Raw genomic sequence first — 22,873 nt, forward strand, 5'->3', positions numbered from 1 at the left:
ATGAGACTATTTTCACGTTTAAGTAAAGTATACGCAAAATGAGCATTTTGAGCTTTAATAAGAAATGTGACTGATATTGTGTCACGGACGGCTAATAAGATAGTGTGAACTGTAAGATGATGTGAGATTTTAATCGATAGAATAGCAACCATTCACCTCACTATTCACAGAATACAATAATTATTTACATAATTAATGTGTTCTGTGAATATTAACATAATGTAATATATACATAGGACCCGTATTTTAGATTAGAAAGTGCTCACCTTCATTTGTTGTCTGTGGTATTCAATGTACATATAATTATCTGTAGCCACCATAGAGACTGAAAATACTTTTTAATTTTTTATAATCATTTGTCGTCTGTGTTTATGTTTATTGTTTAACATCTGTGATCTGATTCTAATTCTATTAATCTGTGGATCTGATGGTGATCTGTGATGATGACTGTCAGATTTGAGATTAGGCTTTTGTGATCGGTAAATGTAAAGAGAATTTGTGTTATTTCTTGAAAGTAAAACTTTGTCGTGTTTGAATATCTATATCAACATACATATACTGATATAAATAATATAATACAAAAATGCCTAGTCAAGAAGTCGTAACCACCAAAGTTGTGGTTCATCCACTTGTACTTCTAAGTGTTGTGGATCATTTCAACCGTATGGGCAAAATTGGTAATCAAAAGCGTGTTGTTGGGGTACTCCTCGGGTGCTGGAGGGCCAAGGGAGTTCTGGATGTCTCGAACAGTTTTGCAGGTAAATATATAGACAATTAAGGTTACTTCGCTAAATAACCCGGCAATCCGCCTTGGAGCAGCGTAGTGAGAGGCCTGGCCCTGCAGTAGGCTATATAAAATAAACGATGACGATGATGACTTAGCAAATTTGAAGCCGTAAGTAAACTAGCTGATGCCGTGCGGTTTCACCCGCGGCGTTCCCGTAGGTACACAGGAATAATATAAAGCCTTCCTCGATAAATAGGCTATCTAACACTGAAAGAATTTTACAAGTCTGACCAGTAGTTCCTGAGATTAGCACGTTCAACCAAACAAACAAACTCTTCAGCTTTATAATATTAGTATAGATTATAGTATCTTCTCTAATCAGTGTGCTTATGCACAATTTTTTATTCCCTAATTGATTGTCTATTTTGGGAATATGGTTTGACTAAGATTGTATTATAGTCCACAACTTTAGGCTTTTTACACAACAATATCACTTCTCAAAAAGGTTCTTTTAGGGCGACACTTTTCGTTTCAATTCACATACATTATATTTTTAATAATAAACTTCACGGCTCTGGTTTCTGGCCCTTTTGAGCCCGGATTCACAAACAATAAATTAATTATCTCGGACCAATAATAGAAAGACCTGCCTCGCAAGACGTTACCTCTCTGTCAAAGAATCAACGATCTATTTACCTATATAGAGCGGGGCATTTAGAAGTGTTTGTAAAGTTGAGCGGCTAACGCGTGTATAAAAATTAACAAACGCGTTAGATTGTTCAGTTGTATCGATGTTTCATTGTTGTAATCCTTTTCGTCGTCTAAAAAACTCCCTAAATATTCTGGTTTGTGTAGTAAGTAGTTCAATGGCATGAAAAACGGCCAACGACTTCTAATTCAGTAAAAGATGACGTGACGTTCAATTTGAAAATATTTCTATTTTATTTTTGTTATTCTTAACATGTTAGCCCTTGATTTCAGTCTCACCTGATGGTAAGTGATGATGCAATCTAAGATGGACGGTATGATTTCTACACGACATCATACCGGAACGCTAAATCGCTTAGCGGTACGTTTTGTAGGTAGGGTGGTAACCAGCCAGACCTGGCCCAATTAAGAAATCCTCAATCGGCCGGGGATCGAACCTAGGACCTCCGTCTTGTAAATCCACCGCGCGTACCAGTGCACCACGGAGGTCGTCAAAAACATAATTATAATTTATAATAAATTTGTAATAAAAACAATATCTAAAAGAAAAATCGATTCTATTCTTCTAACGAACGAACGAACAGCAAAACATCGATCCATTAATTTAACGTTCTGTGTACAGATTATATTATTCTTGTCAAATATTTTCGATGAGTGAGTTTACCTCGTCCCCTTCAAAAAACGATAGGCAATTTTGTTTCTGCATTTGGGTGCGATTTCATTTCCATGTCTAATTCGTCTATGTTAATTATTATATAGAGTTTGCACAATGTTGGGCAAAATTTGCCCAAAAACGATAAACGACATAAAAATAACCTTAAATACCCCAAGCAGACATGAGTCACAAACCATTTTGAAAAACAAAGATATTAAGATTTATGGGTATTAAATGTGCATTTATAAAATTAAATAATAACTTTAATGATTTTTATAAATGTCGTATTTTCATATCAAAAGAAGATGTTTTCTTTTATTTTAATGTGAATTTTACCTTTCATTTATTGCAGAATTACCCTATACTATGATTATTTTTTTTGATTTTGTGTTATTAAGTGAAAGAAGATTTGACATTTCACAGTTCACACTTCACAGCACAGAACACTACTTTATTTGTTGTCTGTGACTAATACTCCTACCTCACAGTATTTGTTAATGATTCGTTAACTAAATCCAGTCTGTTGTGCGTATTTTCTTCCTTTGTAATTTTTGTTATTTTGTTTTGTTCTCGTTTCGTTGTTGTTGTTAATTATTGTTTATTTGTTGTTTGTTTTTCGCGCGTATCTTGTATGTATTCTTTATTACCTCATATCTTCGAAACCGCTGAACGGATTTACGTAATTCAGATATCCTTAGATTTGTTTTAATAAGCCAAGTGTTCTTAGATAGGTGAAATTAGAAAAAACCAACAAGACGACTGTGAGATGCTATAGAATCGAGGTGATTTTTTTTTTTAATATTGCAACATGGGAATCAAATTCAAGGGCTTTTTGTGAGAATTTCAAAATGGTATATAATGGCCAACAAAAAACTACAATTAGAAAAACGTTAATTATTAATTGTTTATACATAATACGCGAGGCGGACGACTATAAGGTTTATGAAGTGTAGTTATAAAACACCTTAAATAGACTAAATTAAATATATTGATTATAAAAATCGACATGTGCGAGTCGGATTCGCCCACCGAGGGTTCCGTAGATTTTTTTGAATATTTACTTATCCTCGGTTGGACGTAGGTATACATTATCGTACTTTGTAACAAACGTAACAAATAAATCCAAAATTCACCATCTATCTAACTAAAAAATAAATTAATTAAATAAACAAATAACCCAACTGCATAAATGATACAAAAACTGATTAAACTAAAGTCGGGACCTATTAAAAAATGTAGACGAAAATCATTCTATTCAATATAATAGGTCCCGACTGTTTTCTAATTGTTTTCTACACTTCTGGACTGAGCTTTTTTTTTTCTTCAGTTTTTGTATCATATAGGCAGTCGGATTTTTTATTTGTTTAATTAATTTATTTATTAATTTTATTTACTTTAGTACGAAAATGAGTGAAGCGGAGCCTGGTACTAGCCGGAGCAGTTATTCCGCATTGCTATCGTTTCCGTCACCAAAAAAGAAACGTACGAAGCAAACACTCTTATCGTCCTCCGAGAAAACCGTTTTGATTAATGTGTTTAAATATGTCGAGGATACCTTATGCTTGCTTATACATAATAAAAAAACAAAACTATAAGGGTTCTTTATTGACTACGGAACCCTGAATATAAGTGAAACATTATCTGTTAGATAAATAACAGGATATAGGAATATAGAATAAAAAAAATATTTGTTTATCAAATCAAGTTTTATTTCATGACAATATTCGTAAATAATGCTGTAGTAAAATGTTGAGTACCCCTGAGTCAGCTGTTTTTGTTTATTTACATTGTTTAAAATACCTACCCGATCTGACTATAGTAAGATGTACAGATAGACATGTTTCTGCAATCAAAGGAGTATATAACAAAGCATAAACATGCTTATAAATTGTCATCTGTCTGTAGGTACTTTTTAAGCAAAATTTTTTGGTGAAGTTTTCTCAAATTATGTATCCCCCTGTATATTCGATAGTAGGTTCTAAGTCTAATAGGTAATTTAACAATGTGTATCTGCAAGTACCTTTAGTTTGTCCTGTCACCTAACTACTGCATACAAAGCCAAACATCTTCTTAAAATGGAATATCTATACTTACGCTAAATTTTTTATACAGTACCTACCTAATTTTTTAACAGTGAATGGTTATCCAAAAGTACCTTATTATCTTCTTCAAGATCTTTACCAAAATTCATCAAATATTAGGTTTCTTCTGTTTAAGTAGCATATATTTTCACATTTGTAAGCTTACAGTTTTAGCAGACAAACAGACATAGTCACAACATTTTGTACAACTGATCTCAATGAGACCGTCAACTTTTTTATTTATGAAAATTCTTGATTCTGGTAGGTAACTCAGTTACCAGAAAATAAATATTTCTGAGCGTCGGAATGAGATAACGTACCACACAATTTGTAGGACATTGTGGCTGTTAAGTTGTATAACTATTAATTCATCAACTGTAAAAAAAACATTTGGTTAGTAACAACTTTACTGATAAACTACCCTCCTCCCAACTTGTATCAATAACTATTTAATAACCATTATTAAAACTATTTAATAACCAGTTGTTTTTTTACTGTTGCTTAATTAATAGCCACAACTTAACAGCCACAATGTCCTACAAATTGTGTGGTATAGTATCTCATTCCGACACTCAAAAATTTTTATTTCCTGTTACTGTGCTACTCACAAAAAATTAACTTGATAGTAATCTGTTGTAAAAAATGTTCTACAGATCCCAGGCCAACAAGTCCCAATTAAATTAAAATGTGTTAAAAAACTGGATGTTAAAAATTCATTATGTTTAGCAGCTTTAAATATTATAAACTCGATTTATTGTTTACAGTTCCCTTTGATGAGGATGACAAAGATAAATCTGTCTGGTTCTTGGACCACGATTACTTGGAAAACATGTACGGCATGTTCAAGAAAGTAAATGCCCGTGAGAAGGTAGTTGGCTGGTACCACACTGGACCTAAGTTGCACCACAATGATGTGGCAATAAATGAGCTCATCAGACGTTATTGCCCTAACTCAGTCCTAGTGATCATAGATGCTAAGCCTAAAGACTTGGGTTTGCCTACAGAAGCTTATCAGGCGGTTGAAGAGGTCCATGATGATGGTAGCCCTACTACTAGAACATTTGAGCATGTACCTAGTGAAATTGGTGCTGAAGAAGCTGAGGAAGTTGGTGTAGAACATCTCTTGAGGGATATCAAGGATACTACTGTGGGCAGTCTATCTCAAAGAGTCACAAATCAACTGCTGGGGCTTCGAGGACTCCATTCACAACTGAGTGAAATCCGAGATTACTTAGTTCAGGTTGGCCAGGGTTCCCTGCCGATGAACCATCAGATTATATACCAGCTGCAGGATATATTCAACCTGTTACCTGACATTACCAGTGATAACTTTGTTGACAACCTTTATATTAAAACCAATGATCAATCCCTTGTAGTTTATTTAGCTGCATTAGTAAGATCCATTATAGCCTTGCACAATCTTATCAATAACAAAATAACTAACAGAGATGCGGAAGAGGGTAAAAAGGATGAATCTAAGGACAAAAAGGAGAAGAAAGACTTAAAAGAAGATAATAAAGGAGATGAGAAAACAAAAGAGAAGAAAGAAAAAGATGAGAAGAAGAAGTAATTTAGAATCATCACTATCTTAAGTTGTTTGTAATGCTGAATTATTTTAATAAATTGTATTTACTAATTCACAACTGTTTCTTAATTAGAAAACACACTTAAAACTAAATGTATGATAAGCATCTTTTGCCTGAAGTAGTCACAAAGTTATGTGATGTAAATTGCTAGTAGCATAAAACAATATTAATTTGTTATCAATTATTATCATGCAATCAACTTATTGATGAAAGGTAATCATAAAAATATGTGCATTGTTATATTATACATGGTTACAAACAAATACCAATCAACATGGTCTAATGTTACAATACTGCTTATGTTACCTATCTATGAATATTTATGATAAGATTATCTATATAACTTACTATCTATGTAATGGCGATAAATAATCTAGAACAGAGATAAAAGTATTGCAGTCTTCATTTTATGTTAGCACAATGATGTAAATCCGGGGATGATTTTGAACATTAATAATATTAATTAGAATCTCAAAGAACGAGTGCATGTATCCAAGATGGCGGACCGGATACAAATATCGGTAAGTAGAAGTTTTGGATTTATCATGAGTTTTTGTTTAATGGCACATTGCAGTTATCATACTTTGAATGTCCTATGGCCAGCCCTCCTTACTGGATAGTGTATTTAGAGGTTCACCACAGGGCTCCAATGTGAGAAGGCAGCCTTATGGTGATGATGTTTTAAAATAAGACTTTGGGTACTATAATCACAGCTTACAGCCATGTTTATTTTAGTGCCACAGAATAAAGAATGATCCAGAATGTGCCTTTACAAGCAGCGTGTTGAAGCTGTTGAAATCCATGAAAAAAACCAAACGTCGTCTCCTTGACCGGATGTCAAGGAGACTCGTGACGTTTGGTTTTTTTATACACACACATACTTTTTCATAATTTGTATTTCAAAATTTAACACTATCAACAGTTACGTAAAATAATATAATTACCAATAAAAAAATACTCCTTTCTTTAGTTTTTTTGAACAGTTTTTAAAATATTTAGAAACTTATGATGCCATTTTTCTTGAATAATACTGAAAATTACTGATGCGACGCTTCGTGAACTCGAGAATATATTCGTTTTTGAATTTTCCATTTTGAACGGCTACGACACCGTCATGTTCCGTGCGCTCTCTCTGCCTATTCTTGATCTGTGCTTAATACTTAATGAAAATACTTGAAATTGTTTTATTTTAATATTTTTCAGGATTATGTCTGGATTTATCCAGAAAAAAAGTCTGAATTCGATGTACCCATTGCTGTGAAAGTGCTCAATAGTTCTGGAGGAAAGTTGCAAGTGAAAGACGACAATGGCGAAGTATTCATTACTCCTGTTACAAATGTCCTTAAACCACTACACTCAACATCCATTACGAGTGTGGAAGACATGATAACTCTGGGTGAACTACAGGAACATACGATACTGCGGAATCTGCATATTCGTTACAATCAGCAACTAATTTATGTAAGTACCTACATAATGTAACTAATTAAAGTCCGTTGTATTTTTAAAAATTTGCGGCAGGATAAATCCTTAATGCGAACGTTCTGCAAAATTTGTGATCTCAACATAGGTAATTAAGCCTATTTGTGTTTCAGTTAGGTAGGTATTTTTATTTTATAATCAAACTAGGTACCTAGTTACTTAATAAGATATTTTTACTCCAATTTCGTAGTTTACTCAATACTAGCGGACGCCCGCGACTTCGTCTGCGTAAAATTCGATGTCAATTTTACTACTACCCCCTAACCTAACCTAACCTACCCTACCCCTACCATACCCCTACCCTATCACTACCCCAACCCTACCACTGCCCCGACCCTACCCCTACCCTACCCCTACCTTACCTATACCCTACCCCAATCCTACCCGTACCCTCCCCGTATCCCTTTCCTATCCCTTTCCTACCCCTATCCCACCCGTACCCCTATCTCACGCCTATCCTACCCCTACCCTGCCACTTCCCTATCCTACCCGTACCTCTACCCTACCACTACCCTACCTCTACCCCGACCCTACCACTACCCTAAACCCGGCCCTAAACCTACCCTACCCCTACACTACCCCTACGCTTCCCTACCCGTACCCTAATCTACCCTGTAACTTCTCTATCTTACTCCTACCCTTAGCAAAATCGGTCCAGTCCTTCGAGAGTGGTGGTATGACCAAGAGAAATAGAGACTTCTATGCTAATAATATAAAGAGGTAAAGTTCGTGTGGTTGTAGGCGGTAATCTCTGGATCTACTGGACCGATTTGGAAAATTGTTTTACCAATAGAAAGCTACGTTATTTGCGAGTGTCCAAGGCTATGTTTGATCCCCATATTCACACGGGAACGGGAACTTCGTAAATGAAAGCGCCGGGCGTCATATAGTGGAATTTCTGCGTCTTTTAGAAATTTTGTATTATCTCCGAAACTATTTAAGTAATTAACATACTGTAAAGGGCAAATCTTATCTCCATAATACCCTTGTGATTATTAAATAATTTATTTTAATAAGGATTAAAGTTTAGTTGTATAAATAATGACGTAAACCTAAGTATATAAAATTAATAATTTTTAAAACACAAAAGGCCTTTTTTCTTCTATATATCAGCTAATATATAGAAGATAGATATATGGTGTCGCGGACTTTTTTGTAGAACTTTTAAAGATACATAAAGTCTCCATATATTAATTTCAATTTTACACAATAGTTAAGGCAGCGCATGCGAATAAGTCTGTATAAGAGGATTTTCAGTCCGACCTGTATGACAAAAACTGTGATAACTCGGCTAATATATATGATACCAATATAAAATATAACCTATAGCACTCCCCGATAATGTAGCATTCTACTGGTGAAAGAATTTTTAAAATCGGACCAGTAGTTCCGAAGATTACCTCATTTAAAAAATGTGACAAACTTACAAACTTTACCTCTTTATAATATTAGTATAGATTAGTATAGACTACGTATGTATATCTTTTACAAAATTAAGTTAACACAAAACACTATAATTACACTTACTAAGTTTTAATTAATTTATATACACAACAATCGAAATAATACCATAAAACGAAATAATAACTAATTACACGAAATACGTATGACAAATTATTTATTTGAATTTAAAGTTTAAACCTGATAACCTGAACCTGGTCCTGAACCTAAACAAAGAAAGTACGACGTATCTAAACTATAAATTAAAACTTAAAGTATGTCTCTAATCTCTATTAACTATTTCTAAATCTAAAAAGCAAATACGTAAATAGACAGAGTCAGACAAACAGTACCTAGCTAACTTTAACTACCTACGTGGTACGTGCCTAGAAGTAGAACATAATCATTAACAATTAACTAGGTATGGACGATACAAAACATATATAGATATTAAATCTATATATTGTAGTAATATCAAAATCTATATATCAAATCATTCGGCATCTATATATTTTCTGAAACACTATATTGCCGATGTGACTGAATCGGGCAAATCGTACATGAATCGGATTCAAACCATGTATTCGGCCAAACCCTATATTACAAGTCAAAATGAAACTTATGTCTCAAATCTTAAGGCACTAATTAATTCATTCCAAAAGCAAAACGCGATTCAGCAAAACACTATATTTTTTTAATACAAGTCAATATGAAACTTATAAGTCACTACATAAGGTACTAATTCAATCATTCCAAAACGCGATTCCGAAAAACACTATATTTTATTAAATACAAGTCAATATAGTACTTATCGTAAATACATAAGGTTTCAATTGTAGTACAACAAAATGAATGACATATTATGACATCGAAAAAAGAAGTACGTCAAAATAATGCAGGGTCTACTTATAGCAGGAAATTTCAATTTTCTACCATTATATTTACGAACTATTGTTTTAATACCCAAATAGATGGCATCACAATTCACATGTAAATATCATTCATTGTACTTTATGTTTCTTTAAACAGATGGCGGAACGAAGAAAATAAAAGAATTATCTAATAAATTAATAATCTTTTATTAATTTATAAAAATAAAAACTAATATGATTTAAATTGTATATTATATTCATCCAATACAACAAAATGTATGCAAAGTTTAAATAAAACATGAAAAAAGAAGTATGTCGATTATTTTCTTAAACCATCGTTTTATTTAACTAAGAGTTGGATTACCCAAATACTCAAATAGATGGCATCGCATGTATCTTCATTATAGTTTATGTTGTTGTAAGCAGATATCCGAACGAAGGAAGTTAAATAATTATATAGGTATTGTTGTGTTGTATTAATTTGTAATAATAAATTACCTACATACAAAAGGAAAAAAACCTATAACGTAATGCATTTTTTTTGCAAACCAAAACAAATGAACATGTTATTCACAGGATGGCAAAAAACAATAGGTTCCTTTGGCGCAAACACAGATGGCGCCAAGAAAAAAAAACAAAATTAAAATAAAAAGGGGAAATATAAACCTTTAAAAAAATTGACAATCGCCATAAAACTTGAAAAAATGTAACCTCAAGTAAATTGTTATTGTATTGCCTCCGAATCAACTAAACGAGCACATGCTACGTGAATTCGATTCGCTCTCGTACTATCTATTCGGCAAAACACTAGATTACAAGTTAATTTGGTACTTATTACAAACACCTGTAAATTGCTTATTATCTTTTAATTGATAAGTAGACAGGTATACCAAAAAAAAAGAAGTAGAGTTAGAACAACCGATTGTAATTTGTTTAAAATTACAATTATTTTAAAAGGAAATTAATTCTATAAAATAATGTTTTTTATATTAAACAAACAACAAGTAAAATCAAGTAAATTTTATAGTACTTAATGTTGCATCAAAAAAACAATAAAAATAATTGTGCGCGCTCTACACTCGAGGCGATAGCGCTATGAATGAACTGCGACTGTAGAGCCCGTTCGCAGGCTTGTTAATTATTTTCAAAGTGAAATTCCGTGAATTCGAAGACAACCGTATTGTATTCCATTTTTTTGACGGCCTCCGTGGCGCAGTGGTAGGCGTGGTGGATTTACAAGACAAGATTTTTCTTGGTCTTGGTCCAGGTCTGGCTGATGTGAGACTTCGGCCGTGGCTAGTTACCACCCTACCGACAAAGACATACCACCAAGCGAATTAGCGTTCCGGTACGATGTCGGATTTTCATCCTGCTCCTAAGAAGTTAACCCGCTTCCATCTAAGATTGCATCATTACTGGTGAGATTGTAGTCAAGGGCCTGTAGAGAAAAATAAAATCCTCCGATGTAACTGAATCGAGCAAATCGTACTTGAATCGGATTCGCTCTCAAACTATGTATTTTCGGCCAAACCCTATATTACAAGTCAATATGAAACTTAAATCTCATTACATAGAGCACTAATTAATTTATTCCAAAACGCGATTCAGCAAAACACTATATTTTTTTCAATACAAGTCAATATGGTACTTATAACAGAGAAATAAGATTTAAATTGTAATACAACAAAATGTATGCAAAGGTAATGTCATCAAAAAAAGAGGTACGTCGAATTAATGCAGGGTCAACATTTATGAGATATTTTCAATTTATCACCATTATATTTACGAACTATTGTTTTAATACCCTAAAAGATGGCATCACAGGTAAATATCATTCATTGTAGTTTATGTTTCTTTAAACAGATGGCGCAACGAAGAAAATAAAGGAATTATATTATCAATTAAGTATTCTTGTAAATATAAATTACAATGTTAACATGTTATTAATAGATGGCGTTAATGGCGCGAACCAATTTGTTCCTTGGCGCAAACATAGATGGCGCAAAGAAAAAAAAACTTTAATTCGTAAATAAAGAAGTCGGTTAATTAAATAAATAAATATATAACAAATTAATTAAATAATCATTAAATAACTGAATATAAAAAAGGGGAAATATATAAACCCTTAAAAAACTTAACCTCAAGTACATAATAAATGTATTGCCATAATCTCACCAGAGCGATAAGGAAGTGACATGAATCCAGTAATACAAGATAGATTCAAACTAATGTATGTTTCAGAAAACATATAGTCTTAGAAAATATATAGTTTCAAAAAATATATAGTTTCAGAATCCGATATTCAATATCAATATATAGTTTCGATTTGATTAGCGTTGAGTAGGACATACAAGAGGCAGGACATTTGTCCCGTACATGACGTCACAATGTAAGAGCGGCTCAACATTTAAAAATGTACTACTTCACATTTTCTGTCGCGGTAGTTGCTTTACTCGTACGCGAGAGAAAGCGAGACACTAGTACAAAAGTCGAATGGGACGTCATTCTGTGGTCCTGTCATATAATTTTGTACTATATCCCTTAACGCGACGGAAATAGTATACGATGCGTTTAAAAATATTATTTTTTGAATTTGGATTTATTCAATTGACATTTTATAAAAATAAAAATTACTTAATAATTTAAAAACTGAAATATAATAACCAAGGTGAATCGATCTATTTTATATAGGTTAAAAATAAGTTTGGCATTTAATATCAGTATGTAAGACAAACTATTACTAACATAGAATACTTGTACCGAATCGTAAATCTATGATTACTAAGCTATATTATTGTACTAGTACAAACATGACATTTGTACACGTTGCTTCAAACAAAGTTCAAATATGACATTTGTATTCGTTACTTCAAAATTCAAATGTAGTGCCAAGCTTCAGTACGCCTCGCCTCATTTGAAGTGGGACATTGTACTGCCTCGGTACAAAAAAGAGGCAACACTTACAAACTCTTTTTCAAGTCATGTCCTACTCAACACTAGATTTGATACACAGAGAATCCGATATTACCCACACCTACAATTAACATCGACTTGCCAAAATCTAAGTAAATTTTTCACCACCAACACCAATGTATGAACCATCAATTTCGATCATCATGTAGTCGGCATAAATCTCCCTAGCGCCGTACAAAAATATGGTGTTTTTGCTCAACGCCATCTATTGGTAAATGGATAAAACGCCTACATAGAGTTTAGTAACCAAAAATGCTGATCCCTATAAAATACGTAGAAACCTATAGAGGAAGGTTCAACTTAATTTGGCGGTTGGCGCTTAAACATAAGCGGCATTCCGCCTTTTAGAAATTTTGTATTATCTCCGAAACTATTTAACTAATTAACATACTATAAAGGGCAAATCTTATCTCCATAACATCCTTGTGATTATTAAATAATTTATTTTGATAAGGATTTAAGTTAAGTAGCATAAATAATGACGCAAACCTAAGTATATAAAATTAATAATTTTTAAAACACAAAAGGTACTATATCTGCTAATGTATAGAAGATAGGTATATGGTGTCGCGGACTTTTTTGTAGAACTTTTAAAGATACATAAAGCCTCCATACATTAATTTCAATTTTACACAATGGTTAAGGCAGCGCATGCGAATAAGTCTGTCTGAGAGGATTTTCGGTCCGACCTGTATGACAAAAACTGTGATAACTCGGCTAATATATATGATACCAATATAAAATATAGCCTATAGCACTCCCCGATAATGTAGCATTCTACTGGTGAAAGAATTTTTAAAATCGGACCAGTAGTTCCGAAGATTACCCCATTTAAAAAATGTGACAAACTTACAAACTTACAAACTTTACCTCTTTAGTATAGATAAAACCTCAAAATTAACAATTCATTCCTACAGGTGGTTTGTTCATTACCACACGGGTAAACCGTGTTGCAATATATATTTTTTAATTTCTAAATTTCAAAAAAATAGAGAAGGTAGGTACCAAGTTTTGTTAATTCTTTTATTTGTTTTATCATGTTCGTAGAAAAAGTATTGTATGACACTGCACATAATTAGTGATTGTAGCACTCATGTGACAATCGCTGATTACGTGCAGTGCCCATTACATGACAGTGGCATAAACAATTATTTCTTCATACCTCATTCTTAACGGTATTGAGGTTTTGTGTATGTGTGTATGAGTAGTGTTCTATAAAAACTGTCCTTTCCTGTCATCAACCCATATTCGGCTCACTGCTGAGCTCGAGTCTCCTCTCAGAATGAGAGGGCTTAGGCCAATAGTCCACCACGCTGGCCCAATGCGGATTGGCAGACTTCACACACGCAGAGAATTAAGATAATTCTCTGGTATGCAGGTTTCCTCACGATGTTTTCCTTCACCGATTGAGACACGTGATATTTAATTTCTTAAAATGCACACAACTGAAAAGTTGGAGGTGCATGCCCCGACCGGATTCGAACCCACACCCTCCGGAATCTGAGGCAGTGGTCATATCCACTGGGCTATCACGGCTCTATAATTTAAATTATAATAAAAACTGTAGTCGGATGCAATCATTATGACGTCTCCGTCCGAAATAAGAAGTCCCTACAGGCAGGGAAGCGCGCGCGGTTGATGCCCTGCCGCCGCGCCCCTGCGTAACCAGTGATACCTAAAATACCTTGTATTCTGCAGCTTAACGCACAATGTTCGGAAACGCCATAAAGATTTCCAAGTACTCTGAAAAATTAAATGGATAGATAGGTCTATACTACAGCCTTTCTAGATGAGTACTGTTCACCAACAAAGACAAAACAAATGACGGTAGAAAACGCATGTCATTTCATAACTTATTTATTTTAAATGATGTGGGGTTTGTTTAATAAATGTTATGATAAATATTTTAATCATATTTAATTGTTCTAAGATTATGAATCAAATTTTTTTTCATTAATTGAAGAACAAGTTAATTATAATTATTATTAGGTGTGAAATGACTAGTGATTTATACCCTCATTTTTAATTTGTTTGTTTGTTGGCAGTACTTATCAAGAAAGGCTGTCGTATAACCTACTAAATATTTTATTTTTTTATTCTATTTCATTTCAGACCTATACAGGAACAATGTTGATTGCAATAAACCCATACGAAATATTGCCAATATATACAATGGATCAAATACACTTCTATCAAGACAGTAACGTAAGAGACATACCACCTCACATATTCGCCATAGGGAGTGACTCATACAGAGAGCTCTTAAACACATCGTTGAATCAATGTGTCGTCATAAGGTAAATAACTTTTATCTTCTCGGATTAATGTGTAGGTATTCAACTTGAAAACAGAGGGAAGGACTGTGCGGGTATGGAGTCGTGCGCGCGGGGCATCGCTACCCTCCCTCCCGGCCCGCGCGGTCCATCGTGTTACGAACGAATTTGCCAAGCTATAGTAGGTAGGTACGTGACTACGTGTGTACGTGCATTGCACGGCTCTGTCTAATTCGCCTGGGGTTCTGTAGATTTAATTAACACTTTGAAACTTACTAATGTACAAATGGATCCCTAAATTTTTTTTTATTACAAGTTAGCCCTTGACTACAATCACACCTGATGGTGAGTGATGATGAAGCCTAAGATGGAAGCGGGCTAACTTGTTAGGAGGAGGATGAAAATCCATACCCCTTTTCGGTTTTTACACGACATCGTACCGGAACGCTAAATGGATTGGCAGTACGTCTTTGTCGGTCGGGTGGTAACTAGTCTCGGCCGAAGCCTCCCACCAGCCATACCTGGACCAACTAAGAAAATCTCAATCGGCCCAGCCAGGAATCGAACCCAGGACCTCCATTTTGTAAATCCACCGCGCATACCACTACGCCACGGAGACCGTCAAAAATTGAATTATTTAGAAATTAAAAAATGGTGCTGTCACACCCACTATAGTTCTAAGTTCTTAGATATGTTACTTACAACTTCGTCTAATTAACTAGCCGACGTAGTTTCCGTTCCCGTGAGTATACTGGTATAAATATAGCCTATGACACTAACAAGAGAAAGATTAGCCCGGGCAAACAGACAGACAGACAAAAATTATAAAAAAGCTTGATTGTGTTTTAAATGAAAACTAAAAAATCACAGATACTTCGGAATCACAGACATACACTTTAATTTTATTAACCGACTTCAAACGGCTCTCAATTTGATTGGTATTTTTTTTTATTGAATCACATGGGGTTCATTTAATTATCCGCATGTTCTTATATGAATTTAATTTCATTTTGTATTACTTCAGCGGAGAAAGTGGCGCTGGAAAGACAGAGAGTACAAAATTGCTTCTACAGTATCTAGCTGCAGCAAGCGGTAAACATTCATGGATCGAGCAACAGATTCAGGAAACAAATCCGATTTTAGAAGCTTTCGGAAACGCCAAAACAGTAAAGAATGATAATTCATCACGTTTCGGAAAATATATAAATATCTATTTCAGCCATAAAGGTGTTATTGAAGGTGGAAACATAGATCAATACTTGCTGGAGAAATCGCGAATCGTCGGACAAAATAAAGGAGAGAGAAACTATCATATATTTTATTCACTCGTGACAGGGTTGTCTGCTGATGAAAAAAAGAAGTTGGAACTGGGACAGCCGGCAGACTACGGTTATCTTAACTCGGGAAATATGCTGACTTGTGATGGTCGTAACGATGCTCTTGAGTTTTCAGATATTAGATCGGCATTTAAAGTTCTCAGTTTTACAGATAGCGACGTTTGGGGAATATTCAGTCTTCTCGCTGCGATTCTGCATTTAGGAAACTTGAAATTCAAATCATTTAACATAAGTAATATAGAATCTTCTGAAGTGGCAGATGCTTTAAATGCCAATAGAATTGCGACTCTTTTGGGTGTTAATAAGGCGAGATTTTGTGAAGCTTTGACCCGAAAAACATTAATCGCTCATGGCGATAAAATTGTGTCTACCCTGTCAGTGGTACAAGCAATAGAAGGTCGTGATGCGCTTGTAAAAGCTATTTATGGTCATATTTTTGAATACATAGTAGAAATGATAAATAAAACTCTGCACAAAGATCAGCAACTTTCTAGCGGTTCAGTTGGAATACTGGATATTTTTGGTTTTGAAAATTTCGATTCTAATAGTTTTGAACAATTGTGCATTAATTATGCTAATGAAAACTTGCAACAATTTTTCGTGAAACATATTTTCAAACTAGAACAGGAACAATATGAAAAGGAAGGAATAACTTGGACCAATATTAACTACGTTGATAATCAAGAAAATCTTGACCTCATAGGTCAGAAATCTATGAATTTGCTCTCACTTATTGATGAAGAATCAAGATTTCCCAAAGGCACGGATCTTACTTTATTGTCCAAATTGCATAGTAATCACAGCAATAAAAACTGTTACATTACACCTAAATCAACACACGAACACAAATTTGGTGTGAAACATTTTGCTGGAGATGTATTTTATCAAGTTAAGGGTATGTATATTATACATATACAATACAATAATACAATTGTGATATATTATATCAAACAATCATCATCAAACATCAACCTACATTTTAATGGCATACTAGTGGACCAGGCCTTTTTGTTTATGTTTTGGCAAAATACTAAATTTTAATTAGTTTTTTTTTATATATTCAAAATAATTTTATTTCTAGGATTTTTGGATAAAAACCGAGACATGTTAACGGCTGATGTTAAAGAAATGATATGGGACTCCAGCAACGCGTTTTTAAAGAGTTTATTCCCAATTGATAACGTAACTCCACAAAGTGGAAGTCGGAAAGTGGTATCGTTAAGTCATCAATTTAAGACTTCGCTTGACGCGCTTATGAAGACTTTATATGGATGTCATCCATTTTTCGTTCGATGCATTAAACCAAATGAAATTAAAAAGCCCCGGGTGAGTATAATTTTTCAGCTGATTTTAGACGAGGTATTGATATTTTTTATTGGTATAGATATTTTTTCCATTAATTTTAGATTTTTGATCGAGCTTTGTGTGTGCGACAACTCCGATATGCAGGATTGATGGAGACTGCAAAGATTAGACAGGCAGGGTATCCCATCAGATTTTCATATTCAGAATTTGTACATCGCTACAGACTTGTGACTCCAGGAATACCTCCGGCAGAAAAAGCTGATTGCAAAGATGCAACTAAAAAAATTTGCAGCAATGTGCTTATGGACCAAGATTATCGATTGGGTCACACAAAAGTATTCCTTAAAGATCATCACGATGCTTTACTAGAAGAGTTGCGACATAAAGTTCTAATATCTGCGGTTGTCAAGGTTCAAGCTAATGGACGAAGGTTTATCTGCAGAAACAGATATTTGCGATTAAAGCAAGCTGCAGTTATTGTACAGAAACATTTCAGAGCCCGTGGTTTCAGACACAGGTTCTTAATCATGAGACGAGGATACTTACGTTTACAAGCAGTTATTAGATCAAAAGAACTTCACAAAACGTTCTTAAAACTAAAGAAATTCTTTAGAAATCTACAAGCATATTTAAGAGGTTTTCTTGTAAGAAAATTAGTTCACGAAAAGGGCCATATTATAAAAGCAAAATTACTACAAATGCATAAAGAAAAAGCCAATTATTCAGGAGATCTTAAAAGTGCCGAAGATGAATTCGAGAGGAAATACTCAGAACTTATGGCGTCGATTTGGATAGCTAAAGATGTAGTTGCTGACAGCGTACAGAATACTACTGTTATAGATGATAGATATGTTGACGATGTTTTTGGTTTCTTGAAAGACACTGCTACTCCAGCAGGTACAGTGCGTGGAACAGGTTTTGGAATGGTAAGTTTGTCGAAATGCATTACATTACTTATTTGGTAAGTCATCAAATTAGCATGTACAATTCTATTTTATCTATTCTATCTATTTTTCTATTTTAGGCCGCAGCACCAAAACCGGAAGCATCAACTGTTATACCTTTACCCGCAGAACCGGAGGAAGAGCAATTTGATGAGTTTAACTTCAAAAAGTTTGCAGCCACATATTTTTTGGGAAATATGAGCAATCAATATTCAAGAAAACCATTAAAACATTCGCTTCTAGACTTACCATCTCCCATGGATAAAATAGCATCGCAAGCTATATGGATTACAATATTGAGATTCATGGGTGATATTGCAGAGCCTAAGTATGTAGATGACAGAGCGGATAATGTACCAGTCATGACTAAATTGTATGATACCGTTGGACGTGCATTTCAGAAGAGCAAAGAATTCGAAGTAAGTAATATATTATAATTTGAAATTACCAAGTGATATTGTTGTTAATAAATGTTTTTCTTAATTTGCAGGATTTGATGCCAAAAGACAATATCAATAGTAAAATGTTACAGAGAACTTTAAAACGGCAAACCAAATTAAATGATGAATTTATGAAAAATTTAATTAATGATGAATTAACGAATGAAATGTATAGTACCTGGTTAAATTCTAGACGCAGTACAAATTTAGAGAAACTTCATTTTATTATCGGTCACGGAATTATCCGAAAAGAGTTGCGGTAAGTATAAGCCAATTTACAAAAGCATTGATAAGTGTTTACCGTATGTAATCACTAAATTATTTTTCTGTTATTTCAGAGATGAAATTTTCGCGCAGTTATGTAAACAACTAACTAATAACCCTTCAAAAGCTTCCTATGCTCGCGGCTGGATACTGTTATCTCTATGTGTTGGCTGTTTCTCACCTTCTGAAAGATTTATTAAATATTTGCGGTCATTCATTCGTGAAGGACCACCAGGATATGCGCCATATTGTGAGGGAAGGCTTGTGAGAACATATAAAAGTGGGCCACGAACTCAACCTCCTAGCTGGTTAGAATTACAAGCTACTAAAACAAGGAAACCAATTTTACTAACTGTCACCTTAATGGATGAGACAATGAAAACTGTTCAGTCAGATTCAGCTACCACATCAGAAGAAGTTTGTCAACAAATAGCAGATAATATAGGTTTGACAGACTCGTTCGGTTTTTCGTTGTATATAACTTTATATGATAAAGTGCTTTCATTAGGAAGTGAGGGAGAACATATTATGGACGCAGTATCACAGTGTGAGCAATTTGCGAAAGAACAAGGAATATCTGAAAAACATGCTCCTTGGAGATTATTTTATAGAAAAGAAGTTTTTGCACCTTGGCATAATCCAGTAGATGATCCTGTAGCTACAAATTTGATATATCACCAAGTGGTCAAAGGTGTAAAGTTTGGAGAATATCGGTGCACTTCTGAAAAGGATCTGGCAATCATAGCAGCACAGCAACATTATATTGAATATGGACAGCGCATTGATCCAAACGTATTAAGAAAAGTTATTGTTAATTATATACCAAATCAATTCATTCAATCTAACGATGTAGCATTGACCAAATGGGAGCATCTAATTACTAAAGCATTTGAGACATCTACAAGTATACAGACATCTGTAGATCCTTTACGATGCAAAGAAGATATAGTTATATTTGCAAAATTAAAATGGCCGATGATGTTTTCAAGATTCTTTGAGGTCATCAAATTAAAAGGAGAGACAATTAACAAAGACCTTGTTATAATTGCTGTCAATTGGACTGGAATTTATATCGTCGATCAGTCAGAACATATACTTCTCGAAATTTCTTTTCCTGAGGTCACTTATGTCGCCTACGAAGATGAAAATAATTATCATAATATTGGAAGAGTAACCATTAGAACAATACAGCAAGAAGAATTTGTATTTCAAAGTGTAGATGCTAGTGAGATGAGTTCACTTATCATTTATCTTATGGATGGATTAAAAAGACGTTCAATTTACGTTATAGCTCAAAATGAATCACAAGGATTCAGTGAAGCAGCATCGTTTTTGCAATTCAAAAAAGGGGATCTTATCACCCTTTCACAAGACAACACAGGAGAAACCTTAATGAATGCAACATGGGGTTACGGACAATGCAACAATCAGGAAGGCTTATTCCCGACCGAGCAGGTGTATATTTTACCAACATTGTCAATGCCTCCTGCGCCAATATTAGAGGTATTCAAAAAAGGAAATATAAATAACACTGAAAAAAATAAATCCAAATACAACACTATACAAAGAAAGCGAATGCACACTTTAGAAAAATATGCAAAGGAACATTTTAGAGAAAATTATGAAACTAATTCTACTATGCGCAAAATCTCAATGCTAAATATTGCGAAACGAGCTGTAGCTGGTGATCTGTGGGCTCATACTCGCGAGCCAATTAGACAACCACTGCTAAAAAAATTAGTTAATGACGAAAAGTTAGCAAAAGCAGCGATAGCATCATTCTTTGGTATTCTTCGATATATGGGCGATATGCCAAGTCCAAAGGCAAGATCTGTCACTGAGTACACTGATGAAGTCTTTAGCTCAGCTACGTCAGAACCTAGTCTGCGAGATGAGATTTACTGCCAAATCATGAAACAATTAACGAACAATAGGATACAGTTGAGTGAAGAAAGAGGATGGGAATTAATGTGGCTTGTAACTGGTGTTTTCGCTTGTGGTCAAGTCTTAACAAAAGAAGTCGTAGAATTTTTAAAAACTAGGCCCCATCCCATAGCCAAAGATTGTTTGAAACGTTTATTTAAGATACAAAGGGGTGGTCCTAGAATGTACGCTCCATATCTAGTCGAAGTTGAAGCAATTCAACACAGGAGTATGCAGATTTATCATAAAGTATATTTCCCAGATGATACCGATGAAGCGTTTGAAGTTGATTCATCTACAAAGGCAAGAGAACTTTGTGAACAAATAACGGGGCGCTTAAATCTAAAGAATAGTGATGGTTTTAGTCTTTTTGTAAAAATTGTGGACAAAGTATTTTCTGTACCTGAAAATTATTATTTCTTCGACTTTATTCACGAACTTGTAGAATGGATGAAACAGACTCGTCCTGGACGTTCAGGTACATGAAAGTTAATACATGTTTTAGCAATGAACTTATTAGTAAATAAAAAAAAAAAATTTTAATATTTCAGGTGGCGGTCAAATGCAAATGAACTACCAAATATTTTTCATGAAAAAGCTCTGGGTCAACACTGTCCCTGGCAAAGATAAGAACGCAGATCAAATATTTTACTTTCCTCAAGAGTTGCCAAAATATTTACGTGGTTATCATAAAACCTCAAAACACGATTTGGCGGAGTTAGCTGCACTTGTTTACAGAGCTAGATATGGTAATAATCAAGCTTTACTGCCTCAAATTACACAGATACTAGAAGAGTTTATACCATCGGATATGATAAGAATTCAATCAAATTCAAATTGGAAGTCTGCAATTGCTGCAGCATATTTGAAACATGGGCCTATGTCAGAGGAAGAGGCAAAGGAACAATTCCTTAAACGAATCTACCAACTTCCAACATTTGGCACAGCATTTTTCGAAGTAAAACAAACTTCTGATCCTTCTTATCCAGAAATGGTTGTTGTTGGCATTAATAGAAATGGAGTTAGTGTGATTCATCCACAAAGCCGAGTAAGTTGCAGGATTTGTTTTATTAATAAAAATCTTTGGTTCCTATTAGAGATTGATCTAATTATTCCTTTTATTTTTTAGGATGTGTTAGTGACTTATCCATTTTCTCAAATATCCAACTGGTCATCGGGCAATACATTCTTCCATATGACGATGGGAAGTTTCCTTCGTGGAACAAAGATTCTTTGTGAGACATCCTTGGGATATAAAATGGACGATCTAATTTCGTCATATATTGCTGTTTTACGTCAAGCAATGAAACAAAAGCGATCCGAAAGATAATCATCTAAACATTATTAGGAAACTTAATTTATTGTTTTTATGTTGTTTGTTAATAAAGATTTATTTACTTACATATTATTTTGTGGTTATTAAGTCCTTCTATTTATTTCATAGTGTATTGGTAATATTCTTTATTTAAATACTTAGAAGTAACTACTTAGTACCTAGTAGTAAGTAGGTAGTTTTGTTTGGTTTACTTAATATATTTGACAATTAAGTTTATCCCATGATTTGCTATAGTCAGCGCTTCATCTTAACAGAAGGCAGGGAATTACACCGGCTCCCTGCCAGTACCGGCTTACGTAGTAGCTACGGACCTCCCAATATACCTACTGATATTAAGTAAACCTACTTAATACCTACTACCTACCTAATTACCTACTTAAGAGTTAGATTACTATTGGACGCTCCCGACTTTGTCTGCGAATAATTAGTGTAAGCTTTCAACCCCATTTACTTATATAACATTACAGTCTGTTTCGCCATTTCATACAAAACAGCTGGTTCACTAACCAATCAATTTGGATCAAAGG

At 34.2% G+C, this 22,873-nt stretch overlaps 2 protein-coding genes across 2 annotated transcripts; both read left to right on the plus strand.

The window, feature by feature from the left end:
* The first annotated feature begins 424 nt into the window (after nt 1-424).
* LOC112058300 (26S proteasome non-ATPase regulatory subunit 7) lies at nt 425-5,814 on the plus strand. The gene is made up of 2 exons (XM_024099021.2): nt 425-758; nt 4,936-5,814. Exons 1-2 carry the CDS (start codon nt 584-586, stop codon nt 5,739-5,741), a joined length of 981 nt encoding a protein of 326 aa, XP_023954789.2. The 5' UTR covers nt 425-583; the 3' UTR covers nt 5,742-5,814.
* Nucleotides 5,815-5,949: 135 nt separating this feature from the next.
* Nucleotides 5,950-22,411, plus strand: LOC112058297 (myosin-VIIa). The gene is made up of 11 exons (XM_024099017.2): nt 5,950-6,278; nt 6,961-7,218; nt 14,637-14,821; nt 15,822-17,029; nt 17,216-17,460; nt 17,541-18,365; nt 18,464-18,802; nt 18,874-19,082; nt 19,162-21,488; nt 21,562-22,058; nt 22,140-22,411. The coding sequence occupies exons 1-11, from the start codon at nt 6,255-6,257 to the stop codon at nt 22,338-22,340; spliced, it is 6,318 nt and encodes a 2,105-aa protein (XP_023954785.2). The 5' UTR covers nt 5,950-6,254; the 3' UTR covers nt 22,341-22,411.
* Nucleotides 22,412-22,873: the final 462 nt, after the last annotated feature.

The sequence above is a fragment of the Bicyclus anynana genome, chromosome 3, assembly GCF_947172395.1.
Source record: "Bicyclus anynana chromosome 3, ilBicAnyn1.1, whole genome shotgun sequence".
Classification (NCBI taxonomy): Eukaryota; Metazoa; Arthropoda; class Insecta; order Lepidoptera; family Nymphalidae; genus Bicyclus; species Bicyclus anynana.

Bases quoted from the DNA above. Each gene is read 5' to 3' on its own strand.
- LOC112058297 (XM_024099017.2), top strand. From the start codon at position 6,255: ATGGCGGACCGGATACAAATATCG. The intron at 17,030-17,215 runs GTATGTATATTA...TTTTATTTCTAG, and splicing joins TGTATTTTATCAAGTTAAGG to GATTTTTGGATAAAAACCGA. The intron at 18,366-18,463 runs GTAAGTTTGTCG...TTTCTATTTTAG, and splicing joins GTGGAACAGGTTTTGGAATG to GCCGCAGCACCAAAACCGGA.
- LOC112058300 (XM_024099021.2), top strand. From the start codon at position 584: ATGCCTAGTCAAGAAGTCGTAACCACCAAAGTTGTGGTTCATCCACTT. The intron at 759-4,935 runs GTAAATATATAG...TATTGTTTACAG, and splicing joins TGTCTCGAACAGTTTTGCAG to TTCCCTTTGATGAGGATGAC.